General features: G+C 51.4%; 1 protein-coding gene across 4 annotated transcripts in view; it reads right to left on the bottom strand.

The window, feature by feature from the left end:
* Positions 1–20,729, bottom strand: part of LOC140386630 (SH2B adapter protein 2) — a 262,836-nt gene that overhangs the window by 47,983 nt on the left and 194,124 nt on the right. For all 4 annotated transcript variants that reach the window (XM_072469121.1, XM_072469120.1, XM_072469124.1 and 1 more), the window contains one exon: positions 1,080–1,186. In XM_072469121.1, the coding sequence (XP_072325222.1) occupies positions 1,080–1,186 (107 nt within the window). The remainder of the gene's footprint in view (positions 1–1,079; positions 1,187–20,729) is intronic.

Below are 20,729 nucleotides of genomic sequence, written 5' to 3'. Positions count from 1 at the left end.
TGAAGGCACTTGCTCTCTGCTCTATCTGCCAGGTGATTTAAGAGGCTCCTAGCCAGACCTGTGGAATACACCCCTAGTAAAAGACTTTTTTTTTCCAATTAAGGGAAAATTTAGAGTGGCCAATTCACCTAGCCTGCACACCTTTTTGGGTTGTGGGAGTGAGGTCACACAGACACGGGGAGAATGTGCAAACACCATATGGACAGTGACCCGAGTGAAGGGGACTACTGGTTTGAAAAACTGAAAGCAGGGTCTCCCATTAGGTCTGTAACAGTTTACTCCTCTGTCTGAATGGCTGGGAAAAGCCCAATCTGAAGAATCTCTTCATGACATATCCAGAATTTCTGCACAGAGATCAGGCATGCAGAAAAGAGTAGTCTGGACATATCTGCTGGAATTTATCAGAGCTCCGGCAATCTCTCAGGGAGAAATAGGCTCCATCTGGTGGTCGAAGGATAGAATGTACTGACCTGAATCGCCTGTGTAAATCAATTCCCCAGAGGGTCGCATTTAGGGAGGACCGGCACTGACAGAGACCACAACCTCAGCAGCCAAGATTCATCTCCATCCTTTTCCTTCAATTCCTGTTAATTTAATCCTTCCCCTACCTCTTCACCATGCATCTCTGTCTAATGTGTGTCTGAGTGGAGGGTGGGATGGAGTTTTGGGAATAGGTAGACTAGTAGACTATTGTTCCATTGTTTCCATTATATGTTCATCTTTTACTCGAGGTATACATAGACAGTTTGTTAATGTTTTACTTATAAATCTGGTACCTGTAATTCATTGGAGCAGTCGGGGGTTAAAGATCTCAGGAAATACATGATTTATTGGTTAATTCACTTATGTTGGGGCTCTGGGGTCTGTGCGGCTGGAACTGACTATACACTCGCCCAGGATGTCGAAATATCACCATGACTTGGAAATCCAACTCCACAGTCTTCACAATCCAATTACAGAGTGTTAACCAATCCCAATCCATAGGGGTCTCTGAATACATTCTGACAGAAATTCTTCCTATGAACAGGAAATAGAGCCAGTTCTACCAGATGACAGGGAGAGGGGCCGCAGACACTTACCATCTGACAGCAAGTCACAGCTCGACGGAGGAACTGAGGGTAGTTCCCTACTGGGCATGCTCACTGCATGTGGATAGGATATCATCTCCAAGTCCTCTTCATTATCTCTGCAAAGAAATGGAAGCAAAACTCAGATTTGGATTTATATAAATACGCCTTTGAAAACAGGAGTGGCTGTTTGGTTTTAGACAATAATTCTTCAGGTAAAAACAATGTAAGTTGCAATAAGTTTGAAGATGGCTGGCCTAGATTTGGGTGTTGGAAACAGCAAGAGGATTGGACACAAACACTCCTGGCCCATCTTGAGTCTCCTTCCCCAACAGTACTGTCACTGCTCGATCCTGCCACATCCACCATGTTCACATGTTGGTGGGGTGGGGAAGCCCATTCTCTTCCCCTTTGCCACTCTTGCTGCAGGTCACAAGGATCCCTAAGAGGAAGCCTGACAGGAGCATCCAAGGTTGTGGTGTGCAGAGCCTGAACTGAGACAGAGGGCCTCGCAGTGATCTCCAATGTAGCCCCAAACACCTAACATCTTCTGAACTCCTTAGCCAAGTCCTGCAAATACTGAGGCAACTTGCCCCTCCCAGGTTTATCAGACCCTTGAAATTCCCCAGCTTCCCATTGTCACACCCGCTGGAACTTTTTTGGGGGGCGCCTCCAGTTGCTGCCAAGTTCCCACCATGACCTTCATGACTTGTGACATCTTTATTAACACATTAACACTGCAATGAAGTTACTGTGAAATGTCCCAAGTCACCACACTCCGGCGCCTGTTCAGGTACACAGGGTGAATTCAAAATGTCCAATTCACTTAACAAGCACGTTTTTCGGGTCTTGTGGGAGGAAACTGGAGCACCCGATGGAAATCCACGCAGACACAGGGAGAACGTGCAGACTTCGCACAGACAGCGACCCAAACTGGGCATCGAACCTGGGACCCTGGAGCTGTGAAGTAACAGTGCTAACCACTGTGCTACCGTGCAGCCCACAATAAAGCATATTGATAAAGCACACCACAGAAACTCAGATATTTAGAGTAACAATAAGCCAGCACAAAGTTCAGCAATGAAAGTTTTTAGTTCCGCAGCGGTGAACTTCTTGACTCAGCAAGCCAGCTACAGTCTGGGACCTGGGGCGAGATTCTCCGACCCCCCACCGGGTCGGAGAATGGCCGGGGGCTGGCGTGAATCCCACCCCCGCTGGTTGCCGAATTCTCCGGCACCGGAGATTCGGCGGGGGCGGGAATCGCGCCGTGCCGGTTGGCGCCCCCCCCCCGCGATTCTCCGGCCCGGATGGGCCGAAGTCCCGCAGCTAAAATGCCTGTCCCGCCGGCGTAGATTAAACCACCTACCTTACCGGCGGGACAAGGCGGCGCGGGCGGGCTCCAGGGTCCTGGGGGGGGGCGCAGGGCGATCTGGCCCCGGGGGGTGCCCCCACGGTGGCCTGGCCCGCGATCGGGGCCCACCGATCCGCAGGCGGGTCTGTGCCGTGGGGGCACTCTTTTCCTTCCGCCTTCGCCATGGTCTCCACCATGGCGGAGGCAGAAGAGACTCCCTCCACTGCGCATGCGGGGGAATGCCGTCAGCGGCCGCTAACGCTCCCGCGCATGCGCTGCCCGGAGATGTCATTTCCGCGCCAGCTGGCGGGGCACCAAAGGCCTTTTCCGCCAGCTGGCGGGGCGGAAATTCGTCCGGCGTGGGCCTAGCCCCTTAAGGTTGGGGCTCGGCCCCCAAAGATGCGGAGCATTCCGCACCTTTGGGGCGGCGCGATGCCCGACTGATTTGCGCCGTTTTGGGCGCCAGTCGGCGGACATCGTGCCGATACCGGAGAATTGCGCCCCTGGGGGGGGGGGGCCGCCAACCGGCGCGGCGCGATTCCCGCCCCCGCCGAATCTCCGGTGCCGGAGAATTCGGCAACCGGCGGGGGAGGGATTCACGCCAGCCCCCGCCGATTCTCCGACCCGGCGGGGGGTTCGGAGAATCTCGCCCCAGCTCCCAGACTGCACCAGGGGAATGAGAGTCTCTTTGCTGCAATTAACCCCTCACCAATACATGGTGCAAGGAGAGAATCACCATCAGAACCATTAAACTCCTGCCTTTCATTACTAAAAGTGCTGACTCTTGCCAGATTACCACTCCCCGATATCGTTCTGGTGCCTCACCCACCAGCAAAACATTCAACCACCGAGGCATCACAATAAGTCACATCTCTCAAGCATGGTTGGGGAATTCCATTCATCATCTAGAAAGTTGCTACGGACATTCCCGTCCAATTTTTTCTTCAATAACTCCAGGGTTTTTGGCCTCAATGCCCAAATATCCACCCATCCATTCAAATCTATTCCTTTGTTTATCACTCACTCTGAGAAAATAACTCTCCGACCTCCGACCATTTGCTGTTCTTGAGCCTGTATTGCTTCACTCTACTTTCATGGATTGCTTTTGATTTCCACTATCGCTTTTTCCGTGCCATTAGCTATTTACAAGTCAATCTCATCCCAGCTCTCATTCACCTTTGTTCATGGGCAACTAGTCCAGTTCCCTGGCAGGAAAAGTAATGATGCCAGTGTCCCAGATGACCACAGGCTGCTTTCCCTTGTGAGGGTGAGAGCTGAATGGTGGTGATTTAACCTGAGGATCACCTTAACTCAGGAAGAGGCAAGGTTGAGAAGGTGGGGCCTTCATGATTAACCTCAGTCGGTACGGGAATTGAACCCACACTGCTGACCTTGCTCTGCATCATGAAGCAGCTGTCTAGCCTGTGGTGTTGGGTGCTCTGGTGCACAGATGAGCCAACACAGTTGTATGTGGTACAACTCTATTTTATTATAACTCTTATAATACAGTTCGTTCTGGATACTCTGCACGTGCTGTCTCCCTGAGTGTGTTTGGCAATAGATGTGTCCTGGTTCTCCTCTGCAGCTCTTACTGACCACCAGGGGTCGTGTCTGTGCTTTTATATCTTTCTGTCATTGGTTGTGGTGCTGTGTGTTCTGATTTGTCTGTTGGTGTGTCTATCATGATGTGTGTGTTTGAATATCATGACATCCCCCCTTTTTACAAAGACAAGTGCCTACGTGGTTATAAATATAATTGTGTCGTGAGTGCATCTAAGAGTGTGCGTTTGTGTTGTGTACAGCGTGTGTTTATGACGTAACTATTTACATGGGGCGATGTCGGGTGCGTCACACTAACAAGGTTGTACCATAACAAAACTTGGATGCGAGAGAAAAAAAAAAAAACTTGAACATTGGTCCGGTCAGACGATATCTGGAACAATAAACAACAACAGGTTATAATACAGAAGTGTTTGACTTTTTGAACGTATTAACAGCGTTATAAGTCCAGTCTAATGGGTGACCGCCTCAAGAATGGGCTGGTCCTCAAGCCGGTTCAGCTGTGGAGATTTGGGGTCACACTGGTTCACCTTGGACTGTTGGAGGTGATGCTGTTGCCGAAGTCTCTACTTTACCATTTGTTGTACTTCAAGCAGTGCTTGGTTTTTTTCATTCTTGCAAATATAACATTCAACATCTTTGTTAGTGGTGCCCTGGCTGTGGTTTGGTTCTGGTGGCGATGGAAGGGGCATGATCCGTGGCATCTCCACGAAGTCATCCTTGGGAACCAGTGGAGGATCCAGCGTGTGCGTACGGTGCAGTTGCGAGTGTGGAAGGCGGCACAAAGCCCGCTGATTGCGCCTACGCACCAATCCATCCGCCCTGCATGCCAGGAACAAGGTGGAGTCTGTTTTCTTTTTATGTTTGTGGTGGACGGCATCTTGTAGCCGATGGGTCGTTGCCATCGAAGTAGCACCATCACTAATATCATGCAAGGCGATGACTGTGCCAGATGTGGAAGTTGGCCAAGACCGTGTACGCTGGTTCCGGCCTTCTGCTGTGCCGGAAGGGCGACTCCGCAGAGAAACGTCGAAGCATGTCGCCTTGGAGAGAGAATTGTTGCTCGCATCAACGTCTGGCGATGGCGCGAATTGGTGTGTCCATCTTGGACCGCCGGTGCTGGTTGCCACTGCCGACCCAGTGGGACTGCCACGCGATCCATTCCCTGTCGCCGTGGCATCTGCCGTCACCCTGAGCGTGCCATCACCGAGGCCGCGACACCGCCCGTCCGGAGCAAGGTCTGGCATGCGCAAATCAGAGTCGGCGCTTGGCTGCTCCCCATCTGGAGTCCGGTCTGCCTTCCGCCGATGCCCCCCGTCCGGAGTCCCAACAGGTTCACTGGAGGCAGCCGAGATTCCCTGAAGCTGCACTTCTGGAGTCGGAACATGCAGGAATGCACCAACCAGTGGAGAGGCTCGAGCCATCGAGGGTGGAAGCGGTGCGCCGCCACCGCAGTCGTCAGTGGTCCCACCGTGATCGTTGAGTGCCTCGGTACGCACTAGGCGAGGTCTGTCACCTTGCACCTTTTGCATGGGAAGTGGGATGCTGTCGTCACTCGTCTCACATCCCGTGGATAGATCGTCATTAGCAGCTTGCTGTTCACTAGGGTTGGGTAAATTGTCAGAGTTTTCATCTGGTGGTGCACACCATGTCGGTGGACTGTCATTGTCTTGCCATTGTCCTTCATTTGGGCTTTTCTTCTTTGGAACTTTAAATCTTCCCCCAGACATTGCAGAACCTTGTTTATTACCCCCAAATTCTCCCATATGTATGGTCTCGAACATAGGATCCACTGTTTCTATCGACATTGTACCATTTTCCAAAGAGCATTCCGTTTCACTTTTCTTCTCAGGTACCTCATATGTAACTTTGTTTAATGTACATGCCTTCATGGTCTCTGGGTCTGATTTTGCTGGGACTGGCATGGTCACAGTCTCTCTTTTACTGTTCTCAATTTCCCACATTATACTCCCCATACATAACTGCTTAATCACTGGGGTTAGTGTGGTACAATGGACAATCGGGTCGACCTTATCTGCATCTTCACCATTAGTGGAAAGCACACTTGGTTCACTTGAAACTGCTGTGGGTTTTAAATTCGTTATCTGGCTACTCGATGTCGGTGTCCTCAGGATTCTTGCTCCAATGTTCTGCTCAATAATCAGTGGAGTGTGTATAGGTTCAATGCAATTAATGTTCCCCTCCAGGTTTGAAGAGTCATTACTGACTAACTGCTGGTCTCCGAAGTTGGGATTTTGCGGCATTGTGTTGAAGGGAGACATTTGTCCCTGCTGTAGATATGATTCAGGTTGTGTTATTTCCATTACCTGAGGATCAATGTCTTGTCCATTTTTTCGATCCGTACTAAAACACTGGCAATTCTCAGTCTGCTCCTTGCAAGTTAAACATTCAATTAATTTTGTTAGCAAATCCTCAGCATCCTTCTGTGGCCGTGCAGCATTATTAATCTCTGTTCGGCTACAATGATCCTGAAGGTCAGCGCATAAACCTTTTTTCTTCGGGCTTGGACGAGGCGATTCCTTTGGCTTGTCTTCAGTTGGGCTTGAACAGTCTTCAGCGCTGTGCCCTTCATTGTAGCATGAGAGACCGTCATGGTCATGCTGCTGTGTAGTGGAGCATGGTAGGCTGTTATAGCCTTCTTGCTGTTCACGGGAGCATGGCAGACTTGCATCGTCTGCCGCTGGTTGGTCAGGAGAGGTTGCTAGACCCTCATGGTCTTGTTCCAGCAAGGACTGCGCTCTGGAGTCTTGCGTTCCTTCCATCGTGGAGTCCGTCCACGAGCTCTCTGTGGAGGCTTGTGACACTGGAGTCACTTCCTGTTCGTGCAAGGACTGCGCTCTGGAGTCTTGCGTTGCTTCTATCGTGGAGGCTGTCCACGAGCTCTCTGTGGAGGCTTGTGACACTGGAGTCACTTCTTGTTCGTGCAAGGACTGCGCTCTGGAGTCTTGCATTTCTGCAATTGTGGAGTCTGTCCACGAGCTTGCTGTGGAAGCTTGTGACACTGGAGTCACTTCTGGTTCATGCGAGGACTGCACTCTGGAGTTTTGCATGTCTTCTTTCATAGAGTCGGGAACGTTGAGCGGGACGTGGACCACGCTCTGTGTGGCAGCAGGGCACTCTCCGTGTGCTTGCACCGCTCCCTGTCTGTTAATGTCAGGCTGCAGCATCATCCGGTACTGATAAGTTGGAACGTCATATCTGCTGGATTGAAGATCCTCAAATCCGAAAAATGAATCCGCATCTGCGTCGGATTCAATGTGGGGGCCGCCAATGTGCAACACGAAAGGTTCGTCCGAGTCATAGTCATATAGGACCACGGAGCTATCATTGGGCTCGCGAGGTCCGGAAACACTGTAAAAATCGTCATCGAAGTATTCAAGGTCGGAATTTTCGGCTTGTGCGTAGGTAACTGCTTGTCGGAGGGTTCTTCGGAGGTTAAATTCATCTCCTGGGTCAATTTGTGGCACTGTGCTGTCATTCCAGGTGAAGGAAGGTTGTTTTACAGCTTTAACAGATTTTTGTTTTTTTGATTTGGGACGTTTCCCTTTTAAATTGGATTTGGGACATTTCCCTTTTAAATTGGTGCAGTCTGTGGCCTCTGACATCCTGACGCTCGGTATGTAGCACGTAGGAAGCGACTGCGCATGCTCAGATCGCTGTTCCTTTACCGATGGCCGTTTTCTTGACTGCGCATGCGCAGCATCTCGCGCATGCGCAAACGAAACTTCCGGTTCTGCGCACTTCTCGCGCAACTGTGCTAGCGTTATACCTTTAGCAAGATGGCCGTCGACCTCGACCCAGCCTTTTCTCAGGCCCGGGATTTCGGGCTCCGGGATCCCAGCCATGAGGTGAGTACTGCAGCTTTTCTTACCTTTAAGTCCCCATTGGATTGCGTATTCTTCACAGTACTTGGCGAATTTGCCCATGACTGCCTGGTAATCGTGCCTTTGCTGCCTCCTGAAGAACCTGAACCTTCTGAACATTGCTCTTGCCCTTGCACCGGCGACAATGAGGAGAAATTCAATTTTTTCCTTATCATCCAGGTCCTTGAGTTCAGCTGCCGCCAGGAACAACTCGAACATTTGCCGGAATCGCCGCCAGTTTTCGTGGAGGTCGCCGTCGCACTGGAGCGCCTGCGGAACCGGGAGCTTGTACATCATGCCTGGGCACTACTGGTTGTCTCTGTACACTGAGGTATGCCGGCAGGTATCGATCCACTCCTGTACCATGTGGTGTTGGGTGCTCTGGTGCACAGATGAGCCAACACAGTTGTATGTGGTACAACTCTATTTTATTATAACTCTTATAATACAGTTCGTTCTGGATACTCTGCACGTGCTGTCTCCCTGAGTGTGTTTGGCAATAGATGTGTCCTGGTTCTCCTCTGCAGCTCTTACTGACCACCAGGGGTCGTGTCTGTGCTTTTATATCTTTCTGTCGTTGGTTGTGGTGCTGTGTGTTCTGATTTGTCTGTTGGTGTGTCTATCATGATGTGTGTGTTTGAATATCATGACATAGCCCACCAAGCTAAACCAACCTCTGGGTTCCCTGGCACTGTGGGAGTGCACTTCATGTGGGGAGGTCTAGCAGGCGGTTGTGGATTATTCGTCTTTATACCCCTGCAACAGAAAGGGGAACCAAACAAGGGATGTGCTGGCCTTGGAAAGAGTCCAGAGGAGGTTCACAAGAATGATCCCTGGTATGAGTAACGTTTGAGGACTCTGGGTCTGTACTCGTTGGAGATTAGAAGGATGAGGGGGGGATCTTATTGAAACTTACAGGATACTGCGAGGCCTGGATAGAGTGGATGTGGAGAGGATGTTTCCACTTGTAGGAAAAACTAATACCAGAGGACACCATCTCGGACGAAAGGAACAATCCTTTAAAACAGAGATGAGGTGGAATTTCTCCAGTAAGAGGGTGGTGAATCTGTGGAACTCCTTGCCGCAGAAGGCTGTGGAGGCCAAATCACTGAGTGTCTTTAAGACAGAGATAGATAGGTTCATGATTAATAAGTGGATCCGGGGTTATGGGGGGAAGGCAGGAGAATGGGGATGAGAAAATATCAGCCATGATTGAATGGCGGAGCAGACTCGATGGACCGAGTGGCCTAATTCTGCTCCTATGTCTTATGGTCATATGGGTACACAAGGCAGTTGGGAAATTGAGCGAGGGATACACAAGGCGGTTGGGAAATTGAATGAGGATTATACCAGACAGTTGGGGAATTGAGTGAGGGGTACACAAGGCAGCTGGGGAATTGAGTGAGGGGTACACAAGGCAGTTGGAGAATTGAGCGAGAGGTATACCAGGCAGTTGGGGAATTGAGCGAGAGGTATACCAGGCAGTTGGGGAATTGAGCGAGGGGTATACCGGGCAGTTGGGGAATTGAGCGAGAGGTATATCAGGCAGTAGGGGAATTGAGTGAGAGGTATACCAGGCAGTTGGGGAATTGAGCGAGGGGTATACCAGGCAGTAGGGGAATTGAGTGAGGGGTATATCAGGCGGTTGGGAAATTGAGTGAGGGGTACACAAGGCAGTTGGGGAATTGAGCGAGAGGTATACCAGGCAGTTGGGGAATTGAGTGAGGGGTATACCAGGCAGTTGGGGAATTGAGCAGAGACAACCCCGGCAACTATAGACCGGTGAGCCTCACGTCTGTAGTGGGTAAAGTCTTGGAGGGGATTATAAGAGACAAGATTTATAATCATCTAGATAGGAATAATATGATCAGGGATAGTCAGCATGGCTTTGTGAAGGGTAGGTCATGCCTCACAAACCTTATTGAGTTCTTTGAGAAGGTGACTGAACAGGTAGACGAGGGTAGAGCAGTTGATGTGGTGTATATGGATTTCAGCAAAGCGTTTGATAAGGTTCCCCACGGTAGGCTATTGCAAAAAATACGGAGGCTGGGGATTGAGGGTTATTTAGAGATGTGGATCAGAAATTGGCTAGCTGAAAGAAGTGGTTGATGGGAAATGTTCAGAATGGAGTACAGTCACAAGTGGAGTACCACAAGGATCTGTTCTGGGGCCGTTGCTGTTTGTCATTTTTATCAATGACCTAGAGGAAGGCGCAGAAGGGTGGGTGAGTAAATTTGCAGACGATACTAAAGTCGGTGGTGTTGTCGATAGTGTGGAAGGATGTAGCAGGTTACAGAGGGATATAGATAAGCTGCAGAGCTGGGCTGAGAGGTGGCAAATGGAGTTTAATGTAGAGAAGTGTGAGGTGATTCACTTTGGAAGGAATAACAGGAATGCGGAATATTTGGCTAATGGTAAAGTTCTTGAAAGTGTGGATGAGCAGAGGGATCTAGGTGTCCATGTACATAGATCCCTGAAAGTTGCCACCCAGGTTGATAGGGTTCATCAGAGAGTATCATCAGAGAATTTACAGTGCAGAAGGAGGCCATTCGGCCCATCGAGTCTGCACCGGCATTTGGAAAGAGCACCCTATCCAAACCCACACCTCCACCCTATCCCCATAACCCAGTCACCCCAACCAACACTAAGGGCAATTTTGGACACTAAGGGCAATTTATCATGGCCAATCCACCTAACCTGCACATCTTTGGACTGTGGGAGGAAACCGGAGCACCCGGAGGAAACCCACGCACACACGGGGAGAACGTGCAGACTCCGCACAGACAGTGACCCAAGCCGGAATCGAACCTGGGACCCTGTCGCTGTGAAGCAATTGTGCTATCCACCATGCTACCGTGCTGTGAAGAAGGCCTATGGAGTGTTGGCCTTTATTGGTAGAGGGATTGAGTTCCGGAGTCGGGAGGTCATGTTGCAGCTGTACAGAACTCTGGTACGGCCGCATTTGGAGTATTGCGTACAGTTCTGGTCATCGCATTATAGGAAGGACGTGGAAGCTTTGGAGCGGGTGCAGAGGAGATTTACCAGGATGTTGCCTGGTATGGAGGGAAAATCTTATGAGGAAAGGCTGATGGACTTGAGGTTGTTTTCGTTGGAGAGAAGAAGGTTAAGAGGAGACTTAATAGAGGCATACAAAATGATCAGGGGGTTGGATAGGGTGGACAGTGAGAGCCTTCTCCCGCGGATGGATATGGCTGGCACGAGGGGACATAACTTTAAACTGAGGGGTAATAGATATAGGACAGAGGTCAGAGGTAGGTTCTTTACGCAAAGAGTAGTGAGGCTGCGGAATGCCCTACCTGCTACAGTAGTGAACTCGCCAACATTGAGGGCATTTAAAAGTTTATTGGATAAACATATGGATGATAATGGCATAGTGTAGGTTAGATGGCTTTTGTTTCGGTGTAACATCGTGGGCCGAAGGGCCTGTACTGCGCTGTATTGTTCTATGTTCTATGTTCTATGTATACCAGGTAGTTGGGGAATTGAGCGAGGGGTATATCAGGCAGTGGGGGAATTGAGCGAGAGGTATACCAGGCAGTTGGGGAATTGAGCGAGAGGTATATCAGGCAGTTGGGGAATTGAGCGAGAGGTATACCAGGCAGTTGGGGAAGTGAGTGAGGGGTATACCAAGCCTGGGGAACTGAGTGAGGGGTATACCAGGCAGTTGGAGAATTGAGCGAGAGGTACAAAAGGCGGTTGGGAAATTGAGTGAGGATTATACCAGGCAGCTGGGGAATTGAGTTAGGGGTACACAAGGCAGTTGGGGAATTGAGCGAGGGATACACAAGGCGGTTGGGAAATTGAGTGAGGATTATATCAGGCAGTTGGGGAACTGAGTGAGGGATACACAAGGCAGATGGGGAATTGAGTGAGGGGTACACAAGGCAGTTGGGAAATTGAGCGAGAGGTATACCAGGCAGTTGGGGAATTGAGCGAGGGGTATACCAGGCAGAAGGGGAATTGAGTGAGAGGTATACCAGGCAGTTGGGGAATTGAGCGAGGGGTATACCAGGCAGTTGGGGAATTGAGTGAGGGGTATATCAGGCGGTTGGGAAATTGACTGAGGGGTACACAAGGCAGTTGGGGAATTGAGCGAGAGGTATACCAGGCAGTTGGGGAATTGAGCGAGGGGTATACCAGGCAGTTGAGGAATTGAGTGAGAGGTATGCCAGGCAGTTGGGGAATTGAGCAAGGGGTACACAAGGCAGTTGGGGAATTGAGCAAGGGGTATACCAGGCAGTTGGGGAATTGAGCGAGGGGTATACCAGGCAGTTGGGGAATTGAGCGAGGGGGATACCAGGCAGTTGGGGAATTGAGCGAGGGGTACACAAGGCAGTTGGGGAATTGAGCGAGGGGTATACCAGGCAGTTGGGGAATTGAGCGAGGGGTATACCAAGCCTGGGGAACTGAGTGAGGGGAATACCAGGCAGTTGGGGAATTGAGCAAGGGGTACACAACGCAGTTGGGGAATTGAGCGAGAGGTATACCAGGCAGTTGGGGAATTGAGCAAGGGGTATATCAGACAGTTGGGGAATTGAGCGAGGGGTACACAAGGCAGTTGGGGAATTGAGCTAGAGGTATGCCAGGCAGTTGGGGAATTGAGCAAGGGGTATACCAGGCAGTTGGGGAATTGAGCGAGGGGTATACCAAGTCTGGGGAACTGAGTGAGGGCTATACCAGGCAGTTGGGGAATTGAGCAAGGGGTACACAAGGCAGTTGGGGAATTGAGCGAGGGGTATACCAGGCAGTTGGGGAATTGAGCAAGGGGTATACCAGGCAGTTGGGGAATTGAGCGAGGGGTATACCAAGCCTGGGGAACTGAGTGAGGGGAATACCAGGCAGTTGGGGAATTGAGCAAGGGGTACACAACGCAGTTGGGGAATTGAGCGAGAGGTATACCAGGCAGTTGGGGAATTGAGCAAGGGGTATACCAGGCAGTTGGGGAATTGAGTGAGGGGTACACAAGGCAGTTGGGGAATTGAGCGAGGGGTATACCAGGCAGTTGGGGAATTGAGTGAGAGGTATACCAAGCGGTTGGGGAATTGAGCGAGGGGTATATCAGACAGTTGGGGAATTGAGCGAGGGGTACACAAGGCAGTTGGGGAATTGAGCTAGAGGTATGCCAGGCAGTTGGGGAATTGAGCAAGGGGTATACCAGGCAGTTGGGGAATTGAGCGAGGGGTATACCAAGTCTGGGGAACTGAGTGAGGGGTATACCAGGCAGTTGGGGAATTGAGCAAGGGGTACACAAGGCAGTTGGGGAATTGAGCGAGGGGTATACCAGGCAGTTGGGGAATTGAGCAAGGGGTACACAAGGCAGTTGGGGAATTGAGCGAGGGATACACAAGGCGGTTGGGGAATTGAGTGAGGGGTACACAAGGCAGTTGGGGAATTGAGCAAGAGGTATACCAGGCAGTTGGGGAATTGAGCGAGGGGTATACCAGGCAGTTGGGGAATTGAGTGAGAGGTACACCAGTCAGTTGGGGAATTGAGCGAGGGGAATATCAGGCAGTTGGGGAATTGAACGAGGGGTACACAAGGCAGTTGGGGAATTGAGCGAGAGGTATACGAGGCAGTTGGGGAATTGAGCAAGGGGTATACCAGGCAGTTGGGAAACTGAGTGAGGGGTACACAAGGCATTTGGGAAATTGAGTGAGGGGTACACAAGGCAGTTGGGAATTGAGCGAGGGGTATACCAGGCAGTTGAGGAATTGAGTGAGGGGTACACATGGCAGTTGGGGAATTGAGTGAGAGGTATACCAGGCAGTTGGGGAATTGAGCGAGGGGTACACAAGGCATTTGGGGAATTGAGCGAAGGGTATACCAGGCAGTTGGCGAATTGAGCGAGGGGTATACCAAGCCTGGGGAACTGAGTGAGGAGTATACCAGGCAGTTGGGGAACTGAGTGAGGGGTATACAAGGCATTTGGGAAATTGAGTGAGAGGTACACAAGGCAGTTGGGGAATAGAGTGAGGGGTACACAAAGCATTTGGGAAATTGAGTGAGGGGTACACAAGGCAGTTGGGGAATTGAGTGAGAGGTATACCAGGCAGTTGGGGAATTGAGCGAGGGGTACACAAGGCAATTGGGGAATTGAGTGAGGGGTATACCAGGCAGTTGGCGAATTGAGCGAGGGGTATACCAAGCCTGGGGAACTGAGTGAGGAGTATACCAGGCAGTTGGGGAATTGAGCGAGGGGTACACAAGGCAGTTGGGGAATTGAGCGAGAGGTATGCTAGGCAGTTGGGGAATTGAGCAAGGGGTATACCAGGCAGTTGGGGAATTGAGCGAGGGGTATACCAAGTCTGGGGAACTGAGTGAGGGGTATACCAGGCAATTGGGGAATTGAGCAAGGGGTACACAAGGCAGTTGGGGAATTGAGCGAGGGGTATACCAGGCAGTTGGGGAATTGAGCAAGGGGTACACAAGGCAGTTGGGGAATTGAGCGAGGGATACACAAGGCGGTTGGGGAATTGAGTGAGGGGTACACAAGGCAGTTGGGGAATTGAGCAAGAGGTATACCAGGCAGTTGGGGAATTGAGCGAGAGGTATACCAGGCAGTTGAGGAATTGAGTGAGAGGTATACCAGTCAGTTGGGGAATTGAGCGAGGGGTATATCAGGCAGTTGGGGAATTGAACGAGGGGTACACAAGGCAGTTGGGGAATTGAGCGAGAGGTATACCAGGCAGTTGGGGAATTGAGCAAGGGGTATACCAGGCAGTTGGGAAACTGAGTGAGGAGTACACAAGGCATTTGGGAAATTGAGTGAGGGGTACACAAGGCAGTTGGGGAATTGAGCGAGGGGTATACCAGGCAGTTGAGGAATTGAGTGAGGGGTACACAAGGCAGTTGGGGAATTGAGTGAGAGGTATACCAGGCAGTTGGGGAATTGAGCGAGGGGTACACAAGGCAATTGGGGAATTGAGCGAGGGGTATACCAGGCAGTTGGCGAATTGAGATAGGGGTATACCAAGCCTGGGGAACTGAGTGAGGAGTATACCAGGCAGTTGGGGAATTCAGCAAGGGGTACATAAGGCAGTTGGGGAATTGAGCGAGAGGTATACCAGGCAGTTGAGGAATTGAGCAAGGGGTATACCAGGCAGTTGGGGAATTGAGTGAGGGGTATATCAGGCAGTTGGGGAACTGAGTGAGGGGTATACAAGGCATTTGGGAAATTGAGTGAGAGGTACACAAGGCAGTTGGGGAATAGAGTGAGGGGTACACAAGGCATTTGGGAAATTGAGTGAGGGGTACACAAGGCAGTTGGGGAATTGAGTGAGGGGTACACAAGGCAGTTGGGGAATTGAGCGAGGGGTATACCAGGCAGTTGGGGAATTGAGCAAGGGGCATACCAGGCTGTTGGGAATTGAGCGAGGTGTATACCAAGCCTGGGGAACTGAGTGAAGTGTATACCAGGCAGTTGGGGAATTGAGCAAGGGGTACACAAGGCAGTTGGCGAATTGAGCGAGAGGGATATCAGGCAGTTGGGGAATTGAGCGAGGGGTATACCAGGCAGTTGAGGAATTGAGTGAGAGGTATACCAGGCAGTTGGGGAATTGAGCGAGGGGTACACAAGGCAATTGGGGAATTGAGCGGGGGGTATACCAGGCAGTTGGCGAATTGAGCGAGGGGTATACCAAGCTGGGGAACTGAGTGAGGGGTATACCAGGCAGTTGGGGAATTGAGCGAGGGGTATACCAAGCCTGGGGTACTGAGTGAGGGGTATACCAGGCAGTTGGGGAATTGAGCAAGGGGTACACAAGGCAGTTGGGGAATTGAGCGAGAGGGATATCAGCCAGTTGGGGAATTGAGTGAGAGGTATACCAGGCAGTTGGGGAATTGAACGAGGGGTATACCAGGCAGTTGGGGAATTGAGCGAGGGGGATACCAGGCAGTTCGGGAATTGAGCGATGGGTATACCAGGCACCTGGGGAATTGAGCAAGGGGTATACCAGGCAGTTGGGGAATTGAGCGAGGGGTATACCAAGCCTGGGGAACTGAGTGAGGGGAATACCAGGCAGTTGGGGAATTGAGCAAGGGGTACACAACGCAGTTGGGGAATTGAGCGAGAGGTATACCAGGCAGTTGGGGAATTGAGCAAGGGGTATACCAGGCAGTTGGGGAATTGAGTGAGGGGTACACAAGGCAGTTGGGGAATTGAGCGAGGGGTATACCAGGCAGTTGGGGAATTGAGTGAGAGGTATACCAATCAGTTGGGGAATTGAGCGAGGGGTATATCAGACAGTTGGGGAATTGAGTGAGGGGTACACAAGGCAGTTGGGGAATTGAGCGAGAGGTATGCCAGTCAGTTGGGGAATTGAGCAAGGGGTATACCAGGCAGTTGGGGAATTGAGCGAGGGGTATACCAAGTCTGGGGAACTGAGTGAGGGGTATACCAGGCAGTTGGGGAATTGAGCGAGGGGGATACCAGGCAGTTGGGGAATTGAGCGATGGGTATACCAGGCAGCTGGGGAATTGAGCAAGGGGTATACCAGGCAGTTGGGGAATTGAGCGAGGGGTATACCAAGCCTGGGGAACTGAGTGAGGGGAATACCAGGCAGTTGGGGAATTGAGCAAGAGGTACACAACGCAGTTGGGGAATTGAGCGAGAGGTATACCAGGCAGTTGGGGAATTGAGCAAGGGGTATACCAGGCAGTTGGGGAATTGAGTGAGGGGTACACAAGGCAGTTGGGGAATTGAGCGAGGGGTATACCAGGCAGTTGGGGAATTGAGTGAGAGGTATACCAAGCAGTTGGGGAATTGAGCGAGGGGTATATCAGACAGTTGGGGAATTGAGTGACGGGTACACAAGGCAGTTGTGGAATTGAGCGAGAGGTATGCCAGTCAGTTGGGGAATTGAGCAAGGGGTATACCAGGCAGTTGGGGAATTGAGCGAGGGGTATACCAAGTCTGGGGAACTGAGTGAGGGGTATACCAGGCAGTTGGGGAATTGAGCAAGGGGTACACAAGGCTGTTGGGGAATTGAGCGAGGGGTATACCAGGCAGTTGGGGAATTGAGCAAGGGGTACACAAGGCAGTTGGGGAATTGAGCGAGGGATACACAAGGCAGTTGGGGAATTGAGCAAGAGGTATACCAGGCAGTTGGGGAATTGAGCGAGGGGTATACCAGGCAGTTGGGGAATTGAGTGAGAGGTATACCAGTCAGTTGGGGAATTGAGCGAGGGGTATATCAGGCAGTTGGGGAATTGAACGAGGGGTACACAAGGCAGTTGGGGAATTGAGCGAGAGGTATACCAGGCAGTTGGGGAATTGAGCAAGGGGTATACCAGGCAGTTGGGGAACTGAGTGAGGGGTACACAAGTCATTTGGGAAATTGAGTGAGGGGTACACAAGGCAATTGGGGAATTGAGCGAGGGGTATACCAAGCCTGGGGAACTGAGTGAGGAGTATACCAGGCAGTTGGGGAATTGAGCAAGGGGTACATAAGGCAGTTGGGGAATTGAGCGAGAGGTATACCAGGCAGTTGGGGAATTGAGCAAGGGGTATACCAGGCAGTTGGAGAATTGAGTGAGGGGTATACCAGGCAGTTGGGGAACTGAGTGAGGGGTATACAAGGCATTTGGGAAATTGAGTGAGGGGTACACAAGCCAGTTGGGGAATAGAGTGAGGGGTACACAAGGCAGTTGGGGAATTGAGTGAGGGGTACACAAGGCAGTTGGGGAATTGAGCGAGGGGTATACCAGGCAGTTGGGGAATTGAGCAAGGGGCATATCAGGCTGTTGGGAATTGAGCGAGGTGTATACCAAGCCTGGGGAACTGAGTGAAGTGTATACCAGGTAGTTGGGGAATTGAGCAAGGGGTACACAAGGCAGTTGGGGAATTGAGCGAGAGGTATACCAGGCAGTTGGGGAATTGAGTGAGGGGTACACAAGGCAGTTGGGGAATTGAGCGTGGGGTATACCAGGCAGTTGGGGAATTGAGCGTGGGGTACACAAGGCAATTGGGGAATTGAGCGAGGGGTATATCTGGCAGTTGGCGAATTGAGCGAGGGGTATCCCAAGCCTGGGGAACTGAGTGAGGGGTATACCAGGCAGTTGGGGAATTGAGCGAGGGGTACACAAGGCAATTGGGGAATTGAGCGGGGGGTATACCAGGCAGTTGGCGAATTGAGCGAGGGGTATACCAAGCCTGGGGAACTGAGTGAGGGGTATACCAGGCAGTTGGGGAATTGAGCGAGGGGTATACCAAGCCTGGGGTACTGAGTGAGGGGTATACCAGGCAGTTGGGGAATTGAGCAAGGGGTACACAAGGCAGTTGGGGAATTGACGGAGAGGTATACCAGGCAGTTGGAGAATTGAGCAAGTGGTATACCAGGCAGTTGGGGAATTGAGTGAGGGGTATACCAGGCAGTTGGGGAACTGAGTGCGGGGTATACAAGGCATTTGGTAAATTGAGTGAGGGGTACACAAGGGCAGTTGGGGAATTGAGTGAGGGGTACACAAGGCAGTTGGGAAATTGAGTGAGGGGTATACCAGGCAGTTGGGGAATTGAGCAAGGGGTATACCAGGCTGTTGGGGAATTGAGCGAGGTGTATACCAAGCCTGGGGAACTGAGTGAAGTGTATACCAGGCAGTTGGGGAATTGAGCAAGTGGTACACAAGGCAGTTGGGGAATTGAGCGAGAGGTATACCAGGCAGTTGGGGAATTGAGCAAGGGGTATACCAGGCAGTTGGGGAATTGAGTGAGGGGTACACAAGGCAGTTGGGGAATTGAATGAGGAATACACAAGGCAGTTGGGGAATTGAGCGAGAGGTATACCAGGCAGTTGGGGAATTGAGCAAGGGGTATACCAGGCAGTTGGGGAATTGAGTGAGAGGTATACCAGGCAGTTGGGGAATTGAGCAAGGGGTATACCAGGCAGTTGGGGAACTGAGTGAGGGGTACACAAGACATTTGGAAAATTGAGTGAGGGGTACACAAGGCAATTGGGGAATTGAGCGGGGGGTATACCAGGCAGCTGGCGAATTGAGCGAGGGGTATACCAAGCCTGGGGAACTGAGTGAGGGGTATACCAGGCAGTTGGGGAATTGAGCGAGTGGTATACCAAGCCTGGGGTACTGAGTGAGGGGTATACCAGGCAGTTGGGGAATTGAGCAAGGGGTACACAAGGCAGTTGGGGAATTGAGCGAGAGGGATATCAGGCAGTTGGGGAATTGAGTGAGAGGTATACCAGGCAGTTGAGGAATTGAGCGAGGGGTATACCAGGCAGTTGGGGAATTGAGCGAGGGGGATACCAGGCAGTTGGGGAATTGAGCGATGGGTATACCAGGCAGCTGGGGAATTGAGCAAGGGGTATACCAGGCAGTTGGGGAATTGAGCGAGGGGTATACCAAGCCTGGGGACTGAGTGAGGGGAATACCAGGCAGTTGGGGAATTGAGCAAGGGGTACACAACGCAGTTGGGGAATTGAGCGAGAGGTATACCAGGCAGTTGGGGAATTGAGCAAGGGGTATACCAGGCAGTTGGGGAATTGAGTGAGGGGTACACAAGGCAGTTGGGGAATTGAGCGAGGGGTATACCAGGCAGTTGGGGAATTGAGTGAGAGGTATACCAAGCAGTTGGGGAATTGAGCGAGGGGTATATCAGACAGTTGGGGAATTGAGCGAGGGGTACACAAGGCAGTTGGGGAATTGAGCGAGAGGTATGCCAGTCATTGGGGAATTGAGCAAGGGGTATACCAGGCAGTTGGGGAATTGAGCGAGGGGTATACCAAGTCTGGGGAACTGAGTGAGGGGTATACCAGGCAGTTGGGGAATTGAGCAAGGGGTACACAAGGCAGTTGGGGAATTGAGCGAGGGGTATACCAGGCAGTTGGGGAATTGAGCAAGGGGTACACAAGGCAGTTGGGGTATTGAGCGAGGGATACACAAGGCGGTTGGGGAATTGAGTGAGGGGTACACAAGTTAGTTGGGGAATTGAGCAAGAGGTATACCAGGCAGTTGGGGAATTGAGCGAGGGGTATACCAGGCAGTTGGGGAATTGAGTGAGAGGTATACCAGTCAGTTGGGGAATTGAGCGAGGGGTATATCTGGCAGTTGGGGAATTGAACGAGGGGTACACAAGGCAGTTGGGGAATTGAGCGAGAGGTATACCAGGCAGTTGAGGAATTGAGCAAGGGGTATACCAGGCAGATGGGGAACTAAGTGAGGGGTACACAAGGCATTTGGGAAATTGAGTGAGGGGTACACAAGGCAGTTGGGGAATTGAGTGAGAGGTATACCTGGCAGTTGGGGAATTGAGCGAGGGGTATACCAGGCAGTTGGCGAATTGAGCGAGGGGTATACCAAGCCTGGGGAACTGAGTGAGGAGTATACCAGGCAGTTGGGGAATTGAGCAAGGGGTACATAAGGCAGTTGGGGAATTGAGCGAGAGGTATACCAGGCAGTTGGGGAATTGAGCAAGGGGTATACCAGGCAGTTGGGGAACTGAGTGAGGGGTATACACGGCATTTGGGAAATTGAGTGAGGGGTGCACAAGGCAGTTGGGGAATTGAGTGAGGGGTACACAAGGCAGTTGGGGAATTGAGCGAGGGGTATACCAGGCTGTTGGGGAATTGAGCAAGGGGCATACCAGGCTGTTGGGAATTGAGCGAGGTGTATACCAAGCCTGGGGAACTGAGTGAAGTGTATACCAGGCAGTTGGGGAATTGAGCAAGGGGTACACAAGGCAGTTGGGGAATTGAGCGAGAGGTATACCAGGCAGTTGTGGAATTGAGTGAGGGGTACACAAGGCAGTTGGGGAATTGAGCGAAGGGTATACCAGGCAGTTGGGGAATTGAGCGTGGGGTACACAAGGCAATTGGGGAATTGAGAGAGGGGTATACC

Source organism: Scyliorhinus torazame, chromosome 12, assembly GCF_047496885.1.
Source record: "Scyliorhinus torazame isolate Kashiwa2021f chromosome 12, sScyTor2.1, whole genome shotgun sequence".
NCBI lineage: Eukaryota > Metazoa > Chordata > Chondrichthyes > Carcharhiniformes > Scyliorhinidae > Scyliorhinus > Scyliorhinus torazame.
Note: the sequence above shows the minus strand (reverse complement) of the source record. Positions and strands in the feature narration are given on the sequence as shown.